The sequence below is a fragment of the Eptesicus fuscus genome, chromosome 1 (genome assembly GCF_027574615.1).
Source record: "Eptesicus fuscus isolate TK198812 chromosome 1, DD_ASM_mEF_20220401, whole genome shotgun sequence".
NCBI classification, from domain to species: Eukaryota; Metazoa; Chordata; class Mammalia; order Chiroptera; family Vespertilionidae; genus Eptesicus; species Eptesicus fuscus.
Genome location: NC_072473.1, coordinates 53,675,919 through 53,702,096, shown reverse-complemented (window position 1 = coordinate 53,702,096; position 26,178 = coordinate 53,675,919). Strand labels below are relative to the sequence as shown.

General features: G+C 39.5%; 1 protein-coding gene across 2 annotated transcripts in view; it reads right to left on the bottom strand.

Annotated features, from left to right (window-relative positions):
• TAF1 (TATA-box binding protein associated factor 1) overlaps positions 1 to 26,178 on the bottom strand; it is a 64,375-nt gene that overhangs the window by 22,208 nt on the left and 15,989 nt on the right. For both annotated transcript variants that reach the window (XM_028134062.2, XM_008157605.3), the window contains exons 19-32: positions 19,904 to 20,053; positions 19,606 to 19,725; positions 19,144 to 19,319; positions 18,131 to 18,309; positions 16,724 to 16,937; positions 15,375 to 15,540; positions 13,739 to 13,950; positions 11,248 to 11,356; positions 10,935 to 11,033; positions 9,969 to 10,146; positions 6,036 to 6,103; positions 4,833 to 4,955; positions 3,772 to 3,864; positions 3,605 to 3,689 (exon numbers count right to left, since the gene is read on the bottom strand). In XM_028134062.2, the coding sequence (XP_027989863.2) occupies positions 3,605 to 3,689; positions 3,772 to 3,864; positions 4,833 to 4,955; positions 6,036 to 6,103; positions 9,969 to 10,146; positions 10,935 to 11,033; positions 11,248 to 11,356; positions 13,739 to 13,950; positions 15,375 to 15,540; positions 16,724 to 16,937; positions 18,131 to 18,309; positions 19,144 to 19,319; positions 19,606 to 19,725; positions 19,904 to 20,053 (1,972 nt within the window). The remainder of the gene's footprint in view (positions 1 to 3,604; positions 3,690 to 3,771; positions 3,865 to 4,832; positions 4,956 to 6,035; positions 6,104 to 9,968; positions 10,147 to 10,934; positions 11,034 to 11,247; positions 11,357 to 13,738; positions 13,951 to 15,374; positions 15,541 to 16,723; positions 16,938 to 18,130; positions 18,310 to 19,143; positions 19,320 to 19,605; positions 19,726 to 19,903; positions 20,054 to 26,178) is intronic.

Genomic DNA, 26,178 nt, shown 5'->3' with positions numbered 1-26,178 from the left:
TAACCACTATTATTCATGTTTCCTTCCAAATTTTTATATATACATTTCTTTTTTAAAGCATAACTGAGATGAAATCAAGTTTTGTGTTCTGCTTTTCTCACTCAACATTGCGAGCATTTTTGTCTTGTGTTTTTTTTTAATTTATTTTTTATTTCAGAGAGAAAGGGAGAGAGAAACATCAATGCTGAGAGAGAATCATTGATCAGCAGCCTCCTGCACGCCCCCCTAATGGGGATCAAGCCCGCAACCTGGGTATGTGCCCTGACTAGGAATCAAACCATGACCTCCTGGTCCATAGGTTGATGCTCAACCACCAAGCCACAATGGCCAGGCCATTAGTTTGTTTGTTTTACAATGAGCTTTTAATCCTTATATAATAATCCATCACACAAATGGCACAAGAACTAAACATTCCCTTTACATTAACCATTCAGGTTATTTCTCATTAATATAAATAACATTATCGCCGAAACCAGTTTGGCTCAGTGGATAGAGCGTCAGCCTGCAGACTGAAGGGTCCCGGGTTCGATTCCGGTCAGGGGCATGTACCTTGGTTGCGGGCACATCCCCAGTAGGGGGTGTGCAGGAGGCAGCTGATCGATGTTTCTCTCTCATCGATGTTTCTAACTCTCTATCCCTCTCCCTTCCTCTCTGTAAAAAATCAATAAAAAATATATTAAAAAATATATATATATATATAAATAACATTATCATAAACATCATTGTCTACATCTCTGACTAGGATAGATTATCATCCTATCAGCATGTGCTAATAAGCACTCACATGCATCTTTTTATTTAATGGTCAAAATAACCCTCTAAGGAGGGCATTATTATTATTCCCATCATACATATGGGAAAGCAAAGGCTGAGTTACTTACCCTAAGTCACAATGCTATTAAGCAGTGGGGCCAATTTTCAAATTCAAGCCTACTGGACTATAAAGTCTGATCACTTAACAATTTTTAAGTCTCTCAATGCTGCCAAAGAGCTTTCCAGAAATGTCTTACAATTTAATACTGCCAACAGCAATATGCGAGAACACCTGCCTCACTAGCATTGAATATTCCATTTTCAAAAATTGAGCCTCAGCCCGGCCAGCATGGTTCAGTAGTTGAGCGTCAACTTATGAACAAGGAGGTCATAGTTCGATTCCTGGTCAGGGCATATGCCCAGGTTGCAGGCTTCATCTCCAGTGGGGGGCATGCAGAAAGTAGCCAATCAATGATTCTCTCTCATCATTGATGTTTTTCTCTCTCTCTCCCTCCCCTTTCCTCTCTGAAATCCATTAAAATATATATTTTTTTTAATTGAGCTCATCTAATAGGTGAAAAAAAGATATCTGTTTCAATTAGCATCTTCTGGGTTTTTCTTACTGCCTTACATAAGCTCCTCATATCTTAAGCCAGCCATCCCCTGGCCAAGTAGCCTTTCTGAAGACTCCTGCTTACTTATCATTTGTTATAGTCATTATTGAACATCTGTGAGCATACCAACACATCCATATTACCAGAATTCTGGCTGATTAGGTTTAGGTGTTTTTAGGAGACAATAATGGGTAACTGACAAAAGGGCATTTCCTCTAATTTCCAAAGCAGTAAGGAGATCTCAAGAGAGAAAGTACATTATTTTAAACCAACCGAGATGGAACAAAAATGGAAGGTTCATCTTCTACCACTTCCCTTGGTGAAATATACAGGTAGTAGTTAAATACAGTTCACCAAACTTGCCCTGTTCTTTCATTCCTCCCTGATATTGAACATTCTGTTCTCTCTGCCTAGAATGCCCATTTTTTCATCTGTCTTTCTGGTTGTCCCTCCTTTCACCTACCCCCTCCAATTCTCTTCCCTTCTATCTGGCAAACTTACAGCCAAACTACATGAGCTGCTAAGTATTGCTGGAGAAAAGCCCTACAATCATGTAAATTTTTAATTGAGATCTCAGTATGCTAGTCAATTCTCTCAAATGCCCTCAGCTCCCTCTTCTATTTTGCTTAATGAGTTATATGGGATCATCATTTTGCTACTTAATTCCTTCAATGTTCTCTCATTTAGGATAAAGTAAAAACTCTCCATTAAGTGTGTAATATGGCACACAGACGCTCTATGATTTAACTCCTATGTACCTCTCTACATCTAACCAGTCTTTTACCAACATGCACACTTAAAACACAGCCCAACAACTTGTTTTATAAGCTTATAATGTAATTTCAGGCCTCTGTGCCTTGACAAATTACATTTCTCTCTGTCTAGCAAATTCCATTGATCCTTTAGAATTTAAGCTGAAAACTTCCAGAAAGCTTCTTCTAATTCTACTGATTTAGATACCCTGTTTTTCTGTGTTTCTTTGGCACACTGCATGCATCTAGCATATTTAAGTTCCATAATTTTTCTTTTGTTTTGCCAACTAAACTATAACCAAATTGGGGACAGGGTCCATATCTAATGTGATTTTGTATTTGCAGCATCTACCAGTGCCAACACACATTAGATGCTCAACCAATATTTTCTTAACAAGTGAGTCATTCAAAACTGAAATTTATTGCCCAGCTGGCATGGCTCAGTGTCAACCTATGAACCAGGAGGTCACGATTCGATTCCTGGTCAGGGCACATGCCCAGCTCGAGGGCTCAATCCCCAGTAGGGGGCGTGCAGGAGGCACCAAATCAATGATTCTCTCTCATTATTGATGTTTCTATCTCTCTCCCTCTCCCTTCTTCTCTGAAATAAATTAAAAAAAAAGATATTAAAAAAAAAGCCTTCCCTAACCTTTAGGTGAAGGTGCTACTTCCTTTCCTCTAGTGCACTTGCTGCATTTTAACACCTTTCCCTTCAATTGGATTGTGAATTACATGAGGACAGTGACTACCAATAGATTAAGTAGCAGCACAGAACCTGGTATATATTATTCAATCAGTTCATATACTGAGCTCACCCTGATCTATGAGTCACATTTCCCTAAGCTCCATCTAAGGGCCTGGGGCATAGGTGAGTTTTCACATCCTCATGGAAAGCAGTGATGACTCAAAGTCCAAAGTAATATCCACTTGATTTTTATTCTCATCTCATTTTTCTGTACTTTTCAAAGTTTAAAAGAATAAATGTGCATTGCTTTTCCATCATTAAAAGCTATTAACAAACTTTACAGAACACATACACTAAAATATCAAAAAAAATTATTTAAAAATAAATAAACATGTGTGCCTGCTTTAAAAAAGCAGAGTAAACCCTGGCCGGTTGCTCAGTGGTTAGAGCATTGGCCCATGGACCAAAGAGTCTCAGGTTGGATTCCTGGTCAAGGGCATGTATCTCAGTTGTAGGTTTGATCCTCAGCCCAGGTCAGAGCCCAATGCAGGAAGCAACCCATCGATGTTTCTCTTTCATTCCTTCCCCTCCTCCTTCCCTTCCACTCTCTCTATAAATCAATGAAAAAAATATCCTCAAAGTGAGGATTAACAAACAAAAAACAGAGTAAGATACCTGACTGATTCTGCTGACTATCACTGCTCAAGACTTCTTCATGCACTTAAATTTTAATAATGCTAATTAATTAATGTTAGATGGGACAGACTGATGGAGAGAGAAAAACAAGGAGACATACCCACCATTGTACTTAACACTGTTAGCAAGGATAAGGTTGACATCATCTAGAAAGCTCTCTCGACTCTGATACTTGTGCTTGGAGATATTCTGTGATTAAAAGAATCAGGCACTTAGATACACATACAAAGTTAATTGATTCCAAAAAGACATATTAGAACAAATCACTCACCTTACGTATGGTCTCTAAATCCATTGGACTGACAATCACTTTATAATAATCTGGAACAAACTTCTTATTAACTGGGTGATGAAATGGCCAAGACTAGCAAAAAGAAAGCATGAGAAATTAAATAAAAACCATTCTTTATACTAGAGATTCTCAACCTTCATTGGGACACAGATATTCCTAAGACTGACCAAAGCTAATGATCCTTTTCCCAGAAAGACACATAACCACACAAAACTCTGTATGTAATTTAAGGTGTTCATGTATTCCTTTAAGGGTTCCTATGCTCTGAAAGAGTAAGAACCCCTGCTCCATACTCAAAATTTATTATTCCCTAGACCCGTGGTCAGCAAACTGAGGCTCATGAGCCACATGCGGCTCTTTGGCCCCTTGTGTGGCTCTTCCACAAAATAACATGGCCTGGGCGAGTCTATTTTGAAGAAGTGGCGTTAGAAGAAGTTTAAAAAATTTGGCTCTCAAAAGAAATTTCAATCGTTGTACTGTTGATATTTGGCTCTGTTGACTAATGAGTTTGCCGACCAATGCCCTAGACCCATCCAGAAGTTTTAATGCATTACACATATACAACACAAAAGGAAACTTAGATCAGAATACTTAGGCAGGATCCTTATAACAAAATGGTGCATTGAATTAACATAGTAGCTCTGTCATAAAGTTGCAAAAGACAAGAAATGAAACAAAAGACAACAAACACTGGATAATTATCAAACTGTCATTTTTCAAGAAGCAACTCTATTTTCAAAGCTTCTGTTGGCTGGCATATTAATTTCTCTCCAGGGCTATTCAAGAACATTCAAGTACTGAATGTAAATAATAGGAAGAAACAACCTCTTATGTCCACAGATTCCTGGCCTCTTTGATTTCAAAGACAATGCACACATAGAGCAAAAAAGTCAGTTTTGACATTTATATGCCAGTTTGAATTGACAAACACCACCCTCCAGCAAACTCCCCAACATACATACAACACATGTATACCCTATTATCCTTTCCTTTCCCCTGTACTAACTATCTTCACAATACTTAGTACCGAGACCACTTACATCAGGAACTGCCATCATTTTCTGGGTGACAATATTATCCAGAATAAAAGAAAATGCCACTTGGTCATCATCATCCAACAAGGGATTGATAGCTTTCTCTAAACGAGCCAATTTGTCTTCTTTCTGACATGAAACAAAGCAAAGGTTTCCCTGAGGTATGATCATCACAGAAAATTAAGGATAATTTAAAGTTCAGTTGTCTATTGCCGTTGCCGCAAAAAGTCTAAGAATTGTCGATTATTAGTTTCAGGCAAAAAGTCAAGATAAATGACATTCCAGTAAAAGGATCAAACAGGATGTACCAACCACTCCTTTAGGTATTCTGTACTCTCCTCTATATTCACCAAAAATATACATCCCTGGGCATCAATACCTTAGCTTCCATAATAGAAACACCTTTACCAAGTTAGATTTTACCATCACGCTGTTTTTGCTGTAAAACTATTGCTAAAAACACTGAACATATTACCATTGATTAATGACTTCTGTGTAAGGAAATCTAAATTAAATTAATTTCATACTTTACTGGGAAAAAGTTTATGTATCAATTATTCCACATCCTCACCAACACTTAGTATTATCAATCTTTTTTTTTAAAAGTCTTTTTAAAAATTTATCCTTTCTGGTGGATATGTAGTGGTATCTAACCATGGTTTAAATTTGCACTTCCCCAATAATCAATCAAGTTCAGAATCTTTTCATGTTTATTGGCCATTTGATTATCCTTTTATGAAGTATCTACTTCAGTATTAACATCATTATCATTATATCATCATTGTGTTTTTGGAAGCTTGTAAGGTGCCATATTTTTTTAGGTAAGAAGATGGAACATAGATTTCCTTTTAAAAATTAAAATTCCTCCCTGCCAAAACACAGCCTCTTAACTCAGATGACTTCCTGGAAAATCACTTTCCTTGGCCCTTTCCAAAGAGACATGTGAGTTATAGATTTTAATCCTAGCTCTACTATTTAAAAGTCATGATGCCCAGGACAAGTAATTTTCTTCTACGGACCTCAGTTTTTCTATCTACAAAAGGAATTGGACTATATAATTTCTAAGGTCCCTTCCAGACTCTTAACATACTAAAGATCTGCTACTTCTACATTTCTTTACTCTTTCTTCTGTTGCATTCCCTAATTCCTCAACCCTGCTACCCACCACCTTCTAATTCCACTGCCTTTCTCTCATTTTAAATGTCTTACCTCTTTGAGTTTTTCATCACAGAGATCCAGCATGGATTGAGAGATCTGGGTCAATGAGTGCTTTGGCCCTAAATTATAGAGCAACAAGAAGAAATTGAACTGTTAAAAATGGGAGGCAAGCCCAGCCAGTGTACCTCAGTGGTTGAGCCTCGACCTATGAACCAGAAGGTCACGGTTCGATTTCCAGGCAGGACACATGCCCAGGGTTGTAGGCTCGACCCCCAGTAGGGGTCGTGCAGCAGACAGCCGATCAATGATTCTCTCTCTTCACTGATGTTTCTATCTCTCTCTACCTATCCCTTCTCTGAAATCAATAAAAATATATTTTTTTTCAATGGGAGGCAAGAGCTGCCAACACTTCTCCACATTTACTTAAGCACCAAATATGTGCCAGGCACCAGACTAGCTGCTGGGTTAAACACATAAACCAGTCTTACCTTCATTTTTAGTGCCTAACAAATAGTAGATAAACAACAAATGAACAAACTAATTTTAACTCTCTTCCTTATTTGTGTATATCCACACATAGTAGTACAACTGTTGATACTGCTGTCTTTAATACCTTGAAAATGATACTATGGATGGAGAACAACAATATGTTTAAGGATGGCTGAGGAGATCAATACAGGATTTAAAATCTTTCCATACTTAGCATACAGAATTTGCCACTGTAATTTTTGTTTGCAGAACTGTTTGTGATGTCCTCCCAACATATGGCTAATCCAAAGCCTTCCTCATAAAAGAATCCTTATCTCACCTCAGAATACTATTTTAGTTTCCCTAATATCCATAACAAGAGCTTCAGAAACCATATCCTACACTCCCTGCTTATGGCTGCCCTAATTTAAGCTCACCAGGATAAAATATTTTCATCTAGACTAATAATTCTGACTACTTCCTTTCAGTACGTTTTTTCTTATCTATCCCTGTCTATTCTTTCGTGTGTTCCCCAGAGCCTAAACTTCAGCTCTTTTCTCAACCACTAAGTCATTCAGCATTCATTCATTTATTCATCAACAATGTTTAATGACATGTTCAATAAGAATAATGGGAAAATAAGACACCATGCCCCATGTTTACAAATGAAAAAACTGAGAAGGCTATAAGCAGTTAAAATAATTTATCTAAGGTGACTCAATTTGTAAGAGTCAAGAGCCATGACTCATATGCTACCTGTACGCTTTTTATTTTTTCTTTAGCTTCCATTGCCCTAGGAGCAGTATCAGTGAAGTAATTACTTCGGCATATGTCTGATATTTTGCTGCCTGTGGATTCCTCTAGTATTTTTATGGTTTCCCGTCTTATGTTTAAGTCCTTTATCCATTTTGAGTTTATTTTTGTGTATGGTGTAAGTTGGTGGTCTAGTTTCATTTTTTTGCATGTATCTGTCCAATTTTCCCAACTCCATTTATTAAAGAGATTGTTTTGACTCCATTGTATGTTCATGCCTCCGTTGTCGAATATTAATTGAGCATAGTGGCTTGGGTCGATTTCTGGGTCCTCTGTTGTTACATTGGTCTATATGTCTGTTCTTGTGCCAGTACCAGGCTGTTTTGATAACAGTGGCTTTGTAATACAGCTTGATATCTAGTATTGAGATCCCACCTACTTTGCTCTTCTTTCTCAGGATTGCTGTGGCTATTCGGGGTTTTTTATTCCAGATGAATTTTTGGAGAATTCGTTCTAGGTCTGCGAAATATGCCATTGGTATTTTAATGGGGAGTGCACTGAATCTATAGATTGTGTTGCATAGTATGGACATTTTAATGATGTTGATTCTACCAATCCATGAACACAGTATGTTCTTCCATCTGTTTATGTCTTCCTCTATCTCTTTTTTCAGTGTCCTGTAGTTTTCCAGGTATAGATCTTTTACCTCGTTAAATTTATTCCTAGTTATCTTAATTTTTTTGGTGCAATGGTAAATGGGATTGCTTTTTTATTTTTATTTTTTTATATTTTATTGATTTTTTACAGAGAGGAAGGGAGAGGGATAGAGAGCTAGAAACATCGATGAGAGAGAAACATCGATCTGCTACCTCCTGCACACCCCCCACTGGGGATGTGCCCGCAACCAAGGTACATGCCCTAGACCGGATTCGAACCCGGGACCCTTCAGTCCGCAGGCTGATGCTCTATCCACTGAGCCAAACCGGTTTCGGCTGGGATTGCTTTTTTAGTCTCTCTTTCTGTAAGTTCATTATTGATGTATAGAAATGCCATAGACTTCTTGGTGTTAATTTTGTACCCTGCTACATTGCCGAATACATTTATTAAGTCTAGTAATTTTTTTATGGAGTCTTTAGGGTTTTCCATGTACAGTATCATGTCATCTGCGAATAAGGACAGTTTTACTTCTTCTTTTCCAATTTGGATGCCTTTTATTTCTTCTTCTTGTCTGATCTCAGTGGCTAGTACTTCCAGTACTATGTTGAATAGGAGTGGTGAGAGTGGGCATCCCTGTCTTGTTCCTATTCTTAGGGAAAATGATTTTAGTTTTTGCACATTGAGTATGATGTTGGCTGTGGGTTTGTCATATATGGTTTTTATTATGTTGAGGTATGATCCTTCTATTCCCACCTTGCTGAGAGTTTTTATCAAGAAAGGGTGTTGGATTTTGTCAAATGCTTTTTCTGCATCAATTGATATGACTATGTGATTTTTATCTCTCAATTTGTTTATGTGATGTATCACATTTATTGATTTGCGAATATTGTACCATCCTTGCATCCCTGGGATAAATCCTACTTGGTCATGGTGTTTGCTCTTTCTGATGTATTGCTGGATCCGATTTGCTAGAATTTTGTTGAGGATTTTGGCATCTATGTTCATGAGGGATATTGGCCTGTAATTCTCTTTCATTGTGTTGTCTTTATATGGTTTGGGTATTAAGGTGATGCTGGCTTCATAGAATGAGGCTGGAAGTGTTCCTTCCTCTTGAATTTTTTGGAATAGTCTTAGGAGGATAGGTTTTAGTGCTACCTATACTCTTAACCCCTATACTAATCTGTGCTCAAGGACACAATGGAAACCAAAAAAGTTTATTCTTTACATGCAGAAGCTCTATTGTTTTCCCCCCTTTAAAGACTCAGAAAGAATTCTTCCTCCTTGCCTTTCCAACTTCTAAGCAAAGTGGACATATAACATCCCCTATAATAGATTTGTAGACCAAATCAAAGATTCACACAGAGCAAATATGTCACACACACATACTCTGCACAGGTTTCATCCACATTGAATGCTTCTCCCTTCTTTTTACCTAGGCCCACTTCTTAAATTCCTAGTACTCCCCATGTAATAGTTTCATTTCAACAGATACAGACTCCAAATTCTCCAGAGGATACATTAAAAAGTGGTAATAAAAAGAAGCAATATACAGTTGACCCTTGAACAATGCAGAGGTTAAGGGCACTGACCACTCACATAGAAGATCCATGTATAATTTAAGTTGGCTCTCTGTATATTCAGAATTCCACTACCAGTTGACCATTGAACAATGTGGGTTTGAACTGTGAAGGTCAATTCAAAAATCATATATAGCCCTGGCTGGTTTGGCTCAGTGGACTGAAGGGTCCCAGGTTAAATTCTGGTCAAGGGCACATGCCTGGGTTTCGGGCTCGGTGCAACATGCAGGAGGCAGCCAATGATTCCCTCTCATCATTGATGTTTCTATGTCTCTCTCCCTCTCCCTCCCTCACTGAAATAAAAAAAATGTATATTTTTAAAAATCATATATAAATGGACCCACACCCTTGAAACCCAGGTTGTTCAAGGGTAAACTATATATTAAATGACTAAAATGTGTAATATCGAATTTTCAAAACTACAAAATGCACTAATACATTTTTAGGACCTTTTCATCAGTCCTATATAGTCTGAACTTATGAGGACCTGAAAGGTGACTTCTTCAATCAAAGAATAGACGATTCTTACCATTGTAGGTTGCACTATTTTTCACAATGAGCTCCAAATGCTCTCTGAACTCTTCCCGAGATGGGTAGAGGCGTTTACGCACATTTTCACGGAGTGTCTGTAAGTCCATTGGCCGAGTAATAATTTTGTAGTAGTCCTTTACAACCTTTCCATTGACTGGAGTATGGAAAGGGTATGTCTGTGCAAACAAGAGCCAGCACCATCCATAAGCAAAGAACACTTGTCAGAGCCAATTCATGAAGATTCTTTCACCTTACCTCTCTACCTGTTCATCAACTCTCAAAGTATGTTTTCTAGATGGAGCAGGTCTGACTGTTTCCTCTACTCAATTGTTTTTATAATAAAACAAAAGAAGCAAAAAACTATAACCTAGCCCTGGCCAGAGTGGCTCAATTGGTTGGGCATAGTCCTATGCACCAAAAGCTTGCCAGTTTGATTCCTGGTCAGGGCATATGCGCAGGTTGCAGGCACGATCCCTGGTACAGGGCATTTAGGATGCAGCTGATTAATGTTTCTCTCTCTCTCTCTCTCTCTCCAAACATCAATAAAAATATTTTTAGCCCTGGCCAAGTAGCTCAGTTGATTAGAGCATTGTCCCGTACACCAAAAAGGTCGAGGGTTCAATTCCTGATCAAGAGTTTCAGGTTCAATCCCTGGCCCCAGTTGGTGGCATGTGCAGGAGGCAACCAAGCAATGTGCCTCTCTCACACTGATGTTTCACTTTCTCTCTCTCTCTCTCTCTCTCTCTCTCTCCAAAAAAAAAAAAAAAAAAGGAAAAAACGTCTTCAGGTGACGATTAACAACAACAAAAAGACAGAGAAAAAAATTTAATTTAAAAAATAACACTATACCCCAAATAATTAGGAGTTCCACATAATCTAGGACTATACTGTCCTCTATCTGAAATCACGGACAGAACAAAAAGCCTTTTTGTCTCTACTGTAGATATGAATGCAATGAACTCACATTTGGAAGATCTCTCATGTCGTTGATGATAGACTCCAAGATGGATGACAGAGTCACCATGGGGTCTGTCCGGCGCCGGTGGATGGACTTATGAGGTCTCTAAGGAAAAACAAGGAATCAGAATGCTTCTATAGATTAAAAAACAATACTTTCTAGCTAGACAAATGTTTAGGAAGTCTTACAATGAACAATACACATAATTTTCAGGGAAAGGACAAAGGGATTCAGAATCTATATCAGGACCATGGCTTAGAGGGCTATGGGAATTAATGAGAAGCTCATCTGGTCAGAAAGAAGCAATGCAAATACTCACATTCAAATAGTCACAGTGAACAGTGGTTCCAACTCGCCGTTTCTTCTTAGGAGGGAGTTGCTGTTTAGGGAACTTGAGAACCAGAGATTTTCTTCGAACCTCATCTGCACTGCAATCAATAACACTTTCATAGCATGCAGTCCCTATTTCTAGTCCCCAGGGATAAAAGCAACTATAGTGAAAAAGTCCAAAGTCCCTGAGAATAAGCCTGGGGAGGAAAAAGCCAAACTAAAGGCCAGACATCCACATTCTAAGGCTCAAATCAGGCAAGGCATCATAGGATCTCCAAGATAATAAAGAACTAGGCAAGCCACAATTTCTCCTCAGTTTCCTATTTAGAAAATAAGGGAACTAGCCCTAGCCGGTTGCTCAGTGGATAGAGCATCAGCCTGTGGACCAAAGAATCCCGGGTTCAATTCTGGTCAAGGGCATGTACCTCGTTTGTAGGCTCGATCCGGGCCCTTGTAGGGGCACATGCAGGAGGCAACCAATCAATGTGTCTCTCTCACGTTGATGTTTCTCTCTGTCTCTCCCCCTCCTTTCCACTCTCTCTAAAAATCAATAGAAAAAAATATCCTTGGGTGAGGAGGATTAACAAAAAAGATAAAAATAAACACAAAAAAGAATTCAAATATATTTTGAATACCCTGACTGTACAACTTCATTCTATAGGTTTGTTGTTTATAGTAATATTGGTATTGTAATTCTCAAACTATTTTGTATGTATCTTAGGATAAAGCAAATGTATATATTGATGTTGGAAGTCAGAGAAAAGATACAAATATGAAATGTAGGGAGATATGAGGAATAATCTATAGATACAATTTGAATCTCTATGAATTGTGCTTTACAATACATGTATACTACCTAGTTCTGTCCACTAAGAGCCTAGTAGCAATGGCATCTAGATGGATCCTGGTTTCTAAATAGCATTCCCCAATAAGTGGAACCAGGGCTCCTTTAGAAAAATGGCTGATTCTAGGTCTGGGACAGGGAAATTTCAAGGAGATCCTAGAACATCATGTATCAGAAAGCAAAGAAGTTATCAAAGATTCATAGGGTCATTTAAAAAAGACCCAGGATCTGGTATAAAGGGGAAAATTTGGGACAATAATGGAAATAAAAATTATTAATGAGGTTAAGTTTACAAAGGAAAGAAACTTCAGAATCCGTAATGGTACTCAAAAAAGGAGGGGAAGCTTTTCTTTATAGAATGCCATTTAATGTAGAAAGAATGCTAGAATTAGGGGAAAAAAACATTGTTTTGCGACTCCCCAATGTAATAATGGATCATCAATGGATGCCAAAACCATTGAGAGAATACCTGTTATGGATCAGGATATTCACCAACATATTCATTACAAAGGGAAAAACATTCCTTTATCATAGAGAAATCTGGGGATCACCACTTTAACAAGATGATTAAAATAGTATGGAAACCTGACAATATGAGCTTCCTGATGTGGTGTATTAAGTACATAATACCACCTATGTAGTAACCTTGCCAAAGACATTTAATCTGAATATAATCAATGAGAAAACAACCAGACAAATCCAGATTGTGGGATATTCTGAGACAATTGGCCTGGACTCTTCAAAAAAAAAGTCAATGTCATAAAAACTAAAAAGGTAGGGAAGGCATTTCTAGATCAGGAAAGACTCAAAATACTTAAATGTTTGAACTGGAACTGGATCCTGAATTTGAGGATAGGCAATAAAGTACTTTGAGATAACTAAGGACATTTGAATAAGAACTAGATGCAAGATACTACTGAATTAATGGTAATTATGTTCTTTGTTGTTATATATCATGTTGTTATGTCCTATGCTAAAGAATTTATAAGTGAAATATCATGATGCCTGCAAGTTATTTCTAAACAGTTCAGCAAAAGTTTAAATATATACAGATGAAACAAATGGGACAAATGCTTACAGCTGGTAAATTTAGAGGAATAGCATGCTGTAATAGTGTTTAAATTTTTCATAGGTTTGAAATTTTTAAACTAAAAAGGGGAAAATTTTTAATTTAAAAAATTCTCCGCTTCTCTATTAAATTCTCTGAGGGCATGAGACAGGTATGTATAAGCATAGTTTGTCTCCTTAAACTTTTTGGATGGTCCATAATTAGAACATTCCGAGATTAGGGACCTTACAAATATTGAGTGCCTGGAAAGTAAAATATGAAGAGCATCTACTATATGCCAGGCACTGTGCTTTATATAGTCTCTCTCATTTTTATCTCATAACTACCCTAGGAAGGGTGGTTTTATTTTGTAAACAAGAAAACTGAGACTCAGAAAAGTAGGTACATGCCCAAGAGCAAGTGGTGGAACTTAGTAAGTGCTTTGCAACAAAAGATTGTAATTTTCATACTGGAACAATTACAGAGGAAAATCCATCAAAGTTCCTATGCCCTTGGCACATCCACCTGCTGCCCATCAATATCACCAATCTCCAATAGATCTCTTCTGTGGCACTTCCTATCCCTTACCTCTCAATTAGCTGTTTCCCCAAGACAATCTTGGTCCCTTCAACCTTGATAAGTTCTTCATTATCATTATGAATGACTGTCTTTTCCAACTCCTCTTCCTGTTCCTCTGTCATGGCAACAGGATTGGAAGGTGGAGCATTTGTTTGATAATAGAGGGGGCAGAATTTGTTTGTCCTCATGTGCCCAATGGCTCCACAAGCCCCACATTTCAGCTGCAGGAGGAAAAGTACCAATGTCAGAGGTAAGAAGGCTGCATGATGTTAGCTTTAAGAAATATATACAATTTGGGTAGTTCAGCCTATGATCTTTCTGGAATAAAATTAACTTAATTTCTATGAAAATTATTTTGCATAGAAAAATAAAGTTCAACAAAAGTCTGCTGAAAAATACAAGGCAAGAGAGAAACAAAGGCAGGATCAGAACTTTGGTTTGAAAAGAACTGTTAAAACATCTTCAACCATAGGCATTGGACAAAAGTGCATATGTATGGAAAAGGCACATTAAAAAATACAGAGAAAGAACATTTCTATAAAACTCAAAGAAAGAAAACAGAGAGGATTTCCACTCCCAATTTAAGTTGTAAACTATGAAAATAGTAAATGTATAGAAGAAAGGCTGTTGGAAGCCCAAGGCTGCACTTGGCAACACAGGCAGCCAGCATGGGCATATTCCCATCTGTTTTGCAATTGACCACATGTTCATCTGTGAAATGGGGTCAATTTTTTTATCATATTTACATAAGATCACATACATTAAAATACTTTAATGACCTCATGTAAACAGCAGCTTAAATTTGTAGAAAATTTCATAGTTTATAAAGTGCTTCCCTTGTATTATATCACTTACTACAACAACACTGTGAGACAGGTATTGTATAGAAAACAGGTTTGAAAAGGTTAAGGTCACAGAACTATTAGATGACAACCAGACTTGAATCTACATCTTCTGTTTTAAGTCCACGGTTCTTTCCACTGTACCATAGTTGCCTCATTTTATGGTAAATATTACAATTAAACTGCACAGAAATATATGCAATCCTACCTAAGTTATGTAAAGCAACATGTATTTTATATTTATTTCTGTTGCTTCTTTAAATACATACAATTTAAAAACAAGATGTGTGTGTAAATGCTCACATGTACATAAATATACATGTTAAAAAATCTTGCCCTAGCCAGTTTGGCTTAGTGGATAGAGCATTGGCCTGCGGACTGAAGAGTGCCCGGTTCGATTCCCAGGCAAGGGCACATGGCCAGGTTGCAGGCTCGATCCCCGGTAGGGCTGGGCAGGAGGCAGCCAATTGATGGTTCTCTTTCATCACTGACATTTCTCTTTCTCTCCCCCTCTCTGAAATCAATAAAAATACATTTTTAAGAAATCCACCAAACCTATTTCAACTCCTAGAAAATATTTCCAATGGATGAGGTATGAAATGACACCCAATGGCACTAGATTAGGTCTGGTGGTATTGGTACCAGTCATACTATTACTGAAAACACCCAAGTAGCCATGTCAATTCAGACTAGCTTTTGACAATAGTGCCCTCGTCCCCAATAAGGGAGGATCCAAAAGCTGGGGGAAAAGTATGCTTTCTTTCTTTACTTTGTTAATTATGAACATACCACATTATACTTACTTTTAGGTCAGGACGCTCCTTCAACTTTTTTGGCTTTTTCTCAGGAGGACCCTTAAGCTTCTCCTTCTCCTGGTTCCGCTTAAGCCGCCTCAGCTGCTCTTGAATCCTCCGCCGTTCTTTTCGCATCTCTTCTCGATGCTGTTCATCAAAAAGGGCAAATTTTCGACTAAATAACAGGGAGAGGGGGGGTGTAAAAAAAAAAAATCACAGGACCATAAGCAAACCTAAACAAAGAAGACTGTTCTAATAGCTAAACATCTCCAAACTAAAGTAATCCATCCATTCTATATAATAGAAGGCTAATATGCAAATAGACCAAACGGCAGAACAACCGAACAACCGGTCGCTATGATGTGCGCTGATCACCAGGAGGTGTGTGCAGAACATGGTGGGCGTTGGCCGCAGAAGGATGGTGGAGCAGGTGAGTGAGGGTTCCAGACCAAGGTGGGTCACTGGTCACTGTCATCGGGGCGAGCCTCTGTGGTTACTGAAAATTCTTTGCTCCCACGCGCCATGATCCTGCCCAGCATTTACACCTGCTGCTGGCGCCAGCCCCATTCACACCCACTGCCGGTTCCAGAGCCACCACTCGCACCTGTTGCCGGTAACCGACACTGGTCCCGATCACTCAACACCATCAGCAGGTGCGAGGACCAGCTGCAGGCCCTGATCGCTCCTGAGGGCTTCTCCACCACCCCTGCTCCTGCTCCTGAAGGGCGATCGGGGCAGCAGCCACTGCTGCTCACACCTGCTGCTGGCGTCAGCCCCAATCGCTCCACGCCATCAGCAGGTGTGAGCGGGGCCAGCACCATTAGCGCCAGTGGCAGGAGCGGCACTGCCAGCAGGCAGGGGACCAGGGACTGCAGTGGGAGGGGCTGGGCAGGGGCACAGAGGATGGGCCAAGACCCGCCCCTGTCCCTACTGCAGCCTCATAGACCACAGTTCCTTTTAAGGTGCACAAATTCGTGCACTGGGCCCCTAGTACTAAAATAAAAGAGGTCACCTGGCATTCCCATCTCCCCCACTCATCAGCCTTTCAGTTGCAGAGTAGCACCTCTCTCAGAATGAGAGTAATCCCTAAGATTTCTGCCAGCCAACCAACTAACCAAAATGCAAAGGACTCAGGTAGAACTGAAAATATCTTTGTTTTGTGGCAAATATGGAATTCTCCCTGTGATTTGGCACTACTCGAACCCAAAGATCTAAAAGGAAAGATGGTTCCCTATTAGTGGACTTCTAGTGGACAACAGTGCAGAATCCTATCACTAAAACTCAAGCACTCACCCTCACTCCCATTCCCCACCATTTATCATTCTTAATCACAGTGGAAAGTGGTGAGATAAACTCACATGAACTCCTCATCTTTTGTGGTCCGTATGCGCACATAGGCATCTATGACAGCTGGCTTTCGGACTGTCTCACAGCGAACATATTCTTTCCCCTCTTCATCTCGAAATGTGCGATAAATCTTGAGACAACGGCCAGTGGCAGAAGAGTTAAGGCTAGTCACAGAGGCTGTATCATCATCTCTGTGATTGTTTCCTGCTGCTGCCGAACCTGCTGCTGCAAGGCAGAAAAAGATTTCCACACATTCCCCCTGCCACTCAAATGTCCATTTTCTTGGGGTTGAGAGAAAACCTCCAAGCTCAACATGCCACAAAACTATGGTTCTACAGAAAGTATAAAAGTTCCCACCAGCCCCCAAATTGTCCTTTTCTGGCTTCATTTTACCATTGCCAATGTTCCCATTTTTTTAGTACAAAGTTCTGAAAGGATTTAAATGAACTACATCTTCAGCCTTTATCCTCTCTCAGTATCTACATCCAAGTTTTCAACTGCCTACTTGAAACCCATACTGGGAAGTGTCATGGGGATCTCGAATTCCACACATTACACCTTCCCTTAATACTACTTCTTTCTTTGATATTTACTACTTTAATCAATGGTACCACCATCTTTCTACCAAGCCTAGAGTGAAATTTTAAGGTCACCTTGGTTTTTCTCCTCTTTTCATTCTAGTATCCATATCGCAAACCAGTTCAGGCCTTTATCATCCCCACCCTCAATTTCTGCAATTTTTGGTTGGTTATTTTAAACCCTTTTTAGGATCTATAACTCCTTTGAGAATCTTATGAAATTCATGGATCCTCTCCTCAGAAAAGGCACATTTGCACAGATTTTACATGTAATTTCTGAGGGTTCAAGAACAACACCCCAAATTCACCCATGGTTTCTGTATTAAAAACTCTTATCCTCTAGGACAGCGATGGGCAACCTTTTGAGCTTGGTGTTTCAAACTTCGCCAAAAAACTGAGCATAACTCGGGTAGTGTGTCCCTTTGAGGAAAAAACATTATTTCGCGATATTTATAGTTTAAATAACATAAATGTTTCATCCTCGGCATGAGGCCGCCTCAGCGGCCGCGTGTCATCAGAAATGGCACTGACACGCGTGTCAGAGGTTCGCCATCACTGCTCTAGGATGAATGCCCAGGAAGCTCACTTGATGGACATAGCCCTTGCTTGACCAGGCCTGGCACAGACAGAAGTAGTTAATAGATTGGCAGTATCTCTTCAATTTGTGCCCTATAGACAAACCTAAAGACCAATTTTCAGTGCTATCTACCTCATCTACAGGCTTTTCTACACTCATCCCCTGCTACTTCTGCCTCTGGTTTTGCCTCAGTTATTAGTCTAAAGTTATTTATACTTTTCCAATCCTTCTTTTTTGTCTGTTTGTAAAGCCACTACCCTCACCCAGTAGCATCCTCTGTAGTTCCTTCCGCTCCTGCTCCTCCCGTTCACGTGACAGCTGAGAGCTGGTTTTCTTATTCTGCAACATGTTCTCAATATTCTTTCCCATTTCTTCAAAGTCACTGTCTTCAGCTGAGCTGCTATCTGTATCAGTCGATAAGACTTCAGTTGATGACAAAACCCTAAAAAGAGAAAAAAATGTTAAAGACAAGGGAAAATATGAAAGTGTAGAAAGAGCTGAACATACACGGTTTAGGCAAGAGTAGGAAATTGTAAAATCAACTTTAAAAAGGAATACTCAATATCCACTAATTCATGGGACCCTACCAAAAAAGCTTTACAAAATTTTCCTAGCCTGGCCAGTATGGTTCAGTAGTTGAGCACTGACCCATGAACCAAGAGGTCGCTGGTTCAATTCCCTGTCAGGGCACATTGCCTGGGGTTGTGGGCTCAATCTCCAGTAGGGGGTGTGCAGGAGGCAGTCAATCGATGATGTTTCTCTCTCATTGATGTTGTGTCTCTCTATCCCTCTCCCTTCCTCTCTCTAAAAATCAATAAAAAAATTTAAAAATTTTTTCCTAGACTTGTCAATAAGGCAAGTTTGAAATATGTAGTAGTACAGCATTTCATATTCAGAATTCCTGGAGAAAGCCTGAGAAACTAATTAGCACATTGCCCATTTTTAATAGGGCATTACCATCCTCTCACAAGTAAGCCTTCAGACAGAAACACACCTGTCCCCTATTACCATTGTGGTGCCTGCCAGGTCCAAGTAGACCACAAAAGTTGCCATGGAACCAAAGCTCAAACCTAGCATGTCTTACTATTCAAAATATTTGCCAAGTTGTTTTGAAGGAGGTACTCTAGCAGTATTATGAACAGATACCACATTGAAATCTCAGACACCTGACTACCTAAGTCACATTATTAGGTGACCTCCTATTCATTATAAAATAGTGTCTAGGACCTCACCCCCTCTCCCAGCTTGGATTTTCTGCAGCACTAAAACAACATACTTGTTCTGTAGGTCAAAGATGCGTTGACATTCCTCTTTGTAGCGTTCTTGATGCTCAGCCACAGAAAACCTTGATCCACGGGCAAATTTACTCATTGGCCCTTCCCCAGAGCGGGCCTGTTCTGTTGACATTGTGCGTACCACATCAATCACTTCCCAGCGGGACAACTTTTTAATCTACAGGATATACACACACACACACACACACACATACACATACAAATCATTTGGAGATCTCAAAGAATAAATCAAGGCACAGTGGGAGAGGTAGACAAAATTTACCCAAAGTAGGTTAAACAGAAAGTTCTGGGAACATTAACTCCTGAAAAAAGTATACAAGATCCAGTCAGCTATAAGCTACCCCACAAAATTCTTCAGATTGTTCTCCTTACATCTGCCTCCTAGCTTCTCCCTCTTTATACAAAGCCCCTAGGAGCATTTAAGTTTCCTCTTCCACACCCACCTCTTCCTCAGGCACACCAAATTTACGTAGAAGTTGCTTGGCATTTTTCAAAGAGAGGCGACGGAGGTCTGCATCTGTTCCTGTCACTGTTTTCTTCACTGGCTGAGGCTCTTTATCATCCTACCTCAAAAACAAAATAAAACACGTAAGAATCCCAGTAAGTTGGATCTTTATAATAGGATCCAAGTTCATCCTGTCAACATAATTGCTTTCCAGATCCTCCATCCCATTCATCTCCACTATTTAACCTCCATTTCTTTCTCCCCCAATTTTCGCCTTCTAGAAATTCAAGTCTCACCTTCTGTTGTGTTGGTTTGTTTGGAATCTTCACATAGGAAAATCCTTCACCACACCCTGTGGGATCTGCCACACCAGTAACCTCCAAGAGACACTTGCCCTTCATGGCCGCAATGAAGGCCCTTGTGGTGTTCCAAGGAGCAGTGCGAACCTGAGGTATAGAAAAAGATCCTAAAGACTACAGGAACTTCTGCTCTATGTCTAACTATACTTAGATGGTTGAAATGATTACAATAATGTACAATTTGATGCTTTCTTAAACTGTCAACAAAGTACAATAGTTACATAAAGCTACCCAGTACTCAGCTTTTTCTTCTTTCCTATGGTACTTAAATTGTGTTATTAAATAGAGGTCAAGATCTCAAATAGTGTGAGGAGGAATATGTGGAATAGTGATACCCTTTAGCACCATATGTCTTGGGCTTAACTGAGAGTTTTCAGACACTGTTGACCACACCCCTTCGTGATGTACAAAGAGGTAAGTTAGATTGGTGATTTTATTTGATTGTCCAATTGCTCAAATGGCTTTAGAATGACCTATATAATCTCATAATCAAATGATAAGCATGCTTTACAAAGCACCAGCCCTAACCCCAGCAGCACTAAACCAAAGTCCATTCCACCTCTGCCAGTTTTGGTCAAAAAGGCCTGTCCTTGCCCTAGCTGGTTTGGCTCGGTGGATAGTGTCGGACTACGGACTGAAGGGTCCCGGATTCAATTCTGGTCAAGGGCACATGCCCTGGTTGCGAGCTCAATGCCTAGTAGGGAGCATGAAGGAGGCAGCCAATCAATGATTCTCTCATCATTGATGTTTCTCTCTCTCTCTCTCCCCCTCTCCCTTCCTCTCTGAAATCAATAAAAAAATATTTTTAAAAAGGAAGCCTGTCCTCTCCTAGGACTCTAAATATTGTTTACCAACCCAACAAAATAATCGAGGAATTAAGACAAGTAGAATGTGCTTATCTACAGAGGTCAGAGTACATGATTAGCTGGAAAGTGACCAATTCTCTATTCAAGACTCAATCTTGAAGGCCATGCGATAGAATCCTTAATTTCTGAAATTCTTAGACATCCAGTCATTTTTTCACTCCAACCTCAAAGGAATAGTACATCAATGCTTCTTTATTCATTCAATCACCTCATCTACAATCATTCCCTCAGTTATTGATTGATTGTATATCTACCACGTGCCAGCAGTATTTTTTCATGGACCTCATATTAGTGAGGAAGAGACAGTCAACCAACCAAATTCAACATTGCATTATCAGAGCTATGATAGGAAAGAAAAGTATTATCCTATATAATAAAAGCCTAATATGCCAAGAGTCCAGTTGACCCGTCGGCCATTCAACCAATCAAAGTGTAATATGCTAATGGTTATGCTAAGGCCACTCAACTGCTTGCTATGATGTGCACTGACCACCAGGGGGCAGACAGTCAATGGGTCGACCAGTCGCTATGACATGCACTGACCAACAGGGGGCAGACGCTCCAACTGGTAGGTTAGCTTGCTGCTGGGGTCTGGCCGATCCAGACTGAGTGAGACTGGCCAGACATGCCCATGGTCCCTCCCCGACTGGCCAAGCTCATGCGCCCCTCCCCGGCCCCAATTGTGCACCCGTGGGGTCCCTTGGCCTGGCCTGCGCCCTCTTGCAATCCGGAACCCCTCGGGGGATGTCGGAGAGCTGGTTTTGGCCCGATCCCGCAGGCCAGGCCGAGGGACCCCACTGGTGCACGAACTCATGCACCGGGTCTCTAGTATGTACATAAAGAAGGGAAGGTTGGTGAACTAATCTAAATGAAGGGTGAGAATCAGGGCAAGAGTTAGGCAAACCTTCCAAGAGAATGTAACTTGTATAAGAAAGACAAATGGTAGAAGAGTAGAGAGAAAAATATTCTAAGCAGAGGCAATAGCAGTTACAAAAACCTGGAATCCAACAGAAAGAAATTTAGGGAAATGATTGAGTTTTAGTATGTTTGCAGCTTAGAGTACAAGATGGGTAATATTACAGGAGATGAGAGGAGGTTAGAGTTATGTACACAGCACAAGTCATATAGATCTTTATAAATCATGTTAAGGACTTCTTCCTGAAAGAAAAAAGGCCCCAAAGAATGTCTTTGGGCAAGAAAGCAATATGATGAAATTTTTGTTTTAAAAGATTCAACTTTTTAACAAATGTGCTAGATTTATTGGACATGCATTTACATGCAAAAAAGAACCTTAATTTATCCCATGTGCCCTACCTACACAAAAATTAATTCAAACATTAAGATATAAAACTTTTAGAAGAAAACGTAAGAAAATCTGTATGATCTCAGATATAACACCAAACCAATGAGCAACAGAGGAAAAGACAGACAAATTGGACTTCTGCTCTTCGTAAGACACTGTTAAGACAATTAAAAGAGCTACAGGCCTTTTCCAGGTAGCTCAGTTGGTTATAGAGCATTGTCCCAATACACTAAGGTTGTGGGTTCGATCTCCGGTCAGGACATATACAAGAATCAACCAATGAATACATAAATAAGTAGACAAATAAATCCATGTTTCTCTCTCTCGCTCTCAAATCAATAATTTTTTTTTTAATTTAAAGAAAGAAGAACCAAAGCCAGGAGAAAATCTTTGTAATTCACATACCTGATAAAGGACTCAGAGCTAGAATACATAAAGAACTTTCAAAACTCAATAATGATAATAAAACAAGCAACTAATTAAAAATAAAAATGGGCCCTAGCCGTTTTAGCTCAGTGGTTAGAGCATCAGCCTGTGGAAGAAAGTGTTCCGGGTTCAATTCCAGTCAAGGGCATGTACCTTGGTTGCAGGCTCCTCCCCAGCCTGGGCCCTGGTCAGGGCGTGTGCAGGAGGCAACCAATGGATGTGTCTCTTTCACATCCATGTTTCTGTCTCTCCCCCCTTCCATTCTCTCTAAAAATCAATGGAAAAAATATCCTAGGGTGAGGATTAAAAAATGAAAAATAAATAAAAATGGGCTAAAGAGATGAAAAAACATTTGACCAAAGAAGATATCTAGATGATAAATAAGCACATGAAAAGAATCTCAACATCCATCCTTTGCCATTAGAGAAATACAAATTAAAACCACAATGGGAGACCATTTCACAATTTCTAGGAGGGACATAAAAAACACACCGAAAATAACAAGTGTTGACAAAGATGTGAAGAAATTGCAACTCTCATACAGAGGTGGCAGGAATGTAAAATGGTGCAGCCACTTTGGAAAATAGTTTGGCAGTTCTTCCAAAAGTTAAACATAGAATTACCATGATACAGCAATTCCACAAGCAAAAAGGAAACATATCCACACAAAGATTTATACATGAATATCAAAGCAGCTTATTCATAATAGTAAAAAACTAGGAACAACCAAAATGTCCTTCCATGGTCTATTAAACAAAGTATGGTACATCCACCCAGCCAGAGTGGCTCAGTGGTTGAACATCAACCTATGAACCAGGAGGTCACAGTTCGATTCCCAGTGGGGCACATGCCTGGGTTGCGGGCTCGATCCGCAGTGTGGGGAGTGCACGCAGGAGGCAGCCAATCAATGATTCTCTCTCATAATTGACGTTTCTCTCTCTCTCTCTCTCTCTCTCTCTCTCTCTCTCTCTCTCTCCTCTGCCCCTTCCTCTATGAAATCAATAAGAACATTTTTTAAAAATGAACCAGCCCTAGCCAGTTTAGCTCAGTGGCTTGTGGGCTGAAGGGTCCCGGGTACAATTCAGGTCAAGGGCACGTGCAGGAGGCAACCAATCCATGTGTTTCTCTCACATCGATATTTCTGTCTTTCCCTCTTTCTTTCACTCTCTAAAAATCAATGAAAAAATATCCTTGGGTGAGGATTAAAAACAAAAAGAATCAAAGACCTAAACATAAGAACTAAAAGCATGAAACTTAAAAAAGAAAACAGGGAGAATATTTCATGACACTGGATTTGGCAATGATTTCTTGGATGTTGAATAAAAATAAAATTAGATAAATTTGACTATCGAAATTAAAAACATCTCTGCATCAAAAAACACAACAGAGTGAAAAGGCAACCTACAGAATGAAAGAAATTATTTGTGTATCACAACTAATGCAAGGTTAATATCCAGGAACATATAAAGAACTCCTAGTCCTGGCTGGTGTGGCTCAGTTGGTGAGAGCGTCACCCCATACACCGAGGTCACGGTTCAATTACTGATCAGGGCACATACCCAGGTTGTGAGTTTGACTCCCAGTGTAGGCGGTATGGGAGACTACCAATCAATGTTTTTCTCTCTCTCTCCACCCTGGCACTCTGTCTAAAGATCAATTTAAAAAAAAAAAAAAAACTACACTCAACAACAAAAAACAAACAATCCAATTCAGAAATGGGCAAAGGACGTGAATAGACACTTTTCGAAAGACATACAAAAGGCCAACAAGCACATGAAAAGATGCTCAACATCACTATTTATTAGAAAAATGTAAATCAAAACCCCAATGAGGCAGCTATCATGGGTCAATGGTTGAGCATCGACCTATATACCAGGAAATCTAGGTTTGATCCCAGATCAGGACTTATGCCCGGGTTGTGTCCTCGATTCCCAATGTGGGGTGTACAGGAGGCAGCCAATCAATGATTCTCTCTCATCATTAATGTTTCTCTCTCTCCCTCTCCCTTCCTCTCTGAAATCAATAAAAATATATTTTTAAAAAACCAATGAGATACCATCACACACCCATTAGGATGGCTACTATAAAAAAAAAAAAAAAACACAGTAACAAGTGCTGGCAAAAGTGTGAAATAACTGAAAGTCTTACATATCATTGATAGGAATGTAAAATGGCGCAGCTGCTTTGAAAAACAGTATGGATGTTCCTCAAAAAAACTAAAAATAGAACTACCATATGATTCAGTAATACCACTTCTGGGTATATATGCAAAAGAATTGAAAGCAGGTTTTGAACAGATATTTGCACGCCCATATTCATAGCAGAACTATTCACAATAGCCACGAGATGGAAACACCTGTCCATCAATGGATGAAGAATCAAAATGTAGCATGTATGTCAATATATACAATGAAATATTTAGCCTTAAAAAGAAAATTCTGATACAGACAAATCTTGAGGATATTATGCTACAGAAAATACACAGTCACATAAAAACCAAAACTGTATGATTCCAATTAGGTGAAGTACCTAAAGTAGTAACATTCATAGAGACAGAAAGTACAATGGTGGTTGCCAGGGGCAAGAGAAGGGAGGATTGGGAAGTTATTGTTTAATGAATACTAGAGTTTCAGTTTTACAAGATGAAGAGTTCACCCTGGCCAGTTTGGCTCAGTTAGTTGGGCATTATCCCATGTACCAGGAAGTTGCCGGTTTCATTCCAGGTCAAGGGCACATGACCTGGTTGTGGCCTGGATCCCCGGTAGGGAGTGTGCAGGAGGCAGCTGATTGATGTGCTCTCACATCAATGTTTCTCTCCCCCTTCCTCTCTCTCTCAAAATCTAAATTATTCTTTTTTAAAAAATGAAGAGTTTGCCCTGACTGGTTTGGCTCAGTGGATAGAGCGTCAGCCTGCTGACTCAAGGGTCCCAGGTTCGATTCCTGTCAAGGGCATGTACCTTGGTTGCGGGCACATTACCAGTAGGGGGTGTGCAGGAGGCAGCTGATCGATGTTTCTCTCTCATCGATGTTTCTGACTCTCTATCCCTCTCCCTTCCTCTCTGTAAAATATCAATAAAATATTTTTTTTTTTAAAAATGAAGAGTTCTGGAGATTGGTTGTACAACTAAATGTACTAACACTACTGAACTGTATACACTTAGATTAAGATCGTAAATTTTATATAAGGTATATTTTAACACAATTAAGAAAAGGATGTATACTATATGATTTCATTTATCTAAAATTCTAGAAAATTAAAACTATAGTGACAGAAAGCAGATTAATAGTTTAACAGGGTATAAGGAGGGTGGAGAAAAGAGAGAAAAGGATCTCAAAGAGGCACTAAGATGAGGATTTCATAGGTATAAACATACGTTAAAACATACCCAATAATATACTTTAAATATGTGCTATTTATTCAGTGTCAATCATATCTCAATAAAGCTGTTTTTTAAAAGGATAAATGGGCGTCCTAGATGGTCTTGCTGAGTGGCTAGAGCGTCGGCCTGCGTACTGAAGAGTCCTGGGTTCGATTCCGATCAATGGCACATGCCCAGGTTGTGGGCTCGATCCCCAATAGGGGGCGCGCAGGAGCCAGCTGATCAATGATTCCCTCT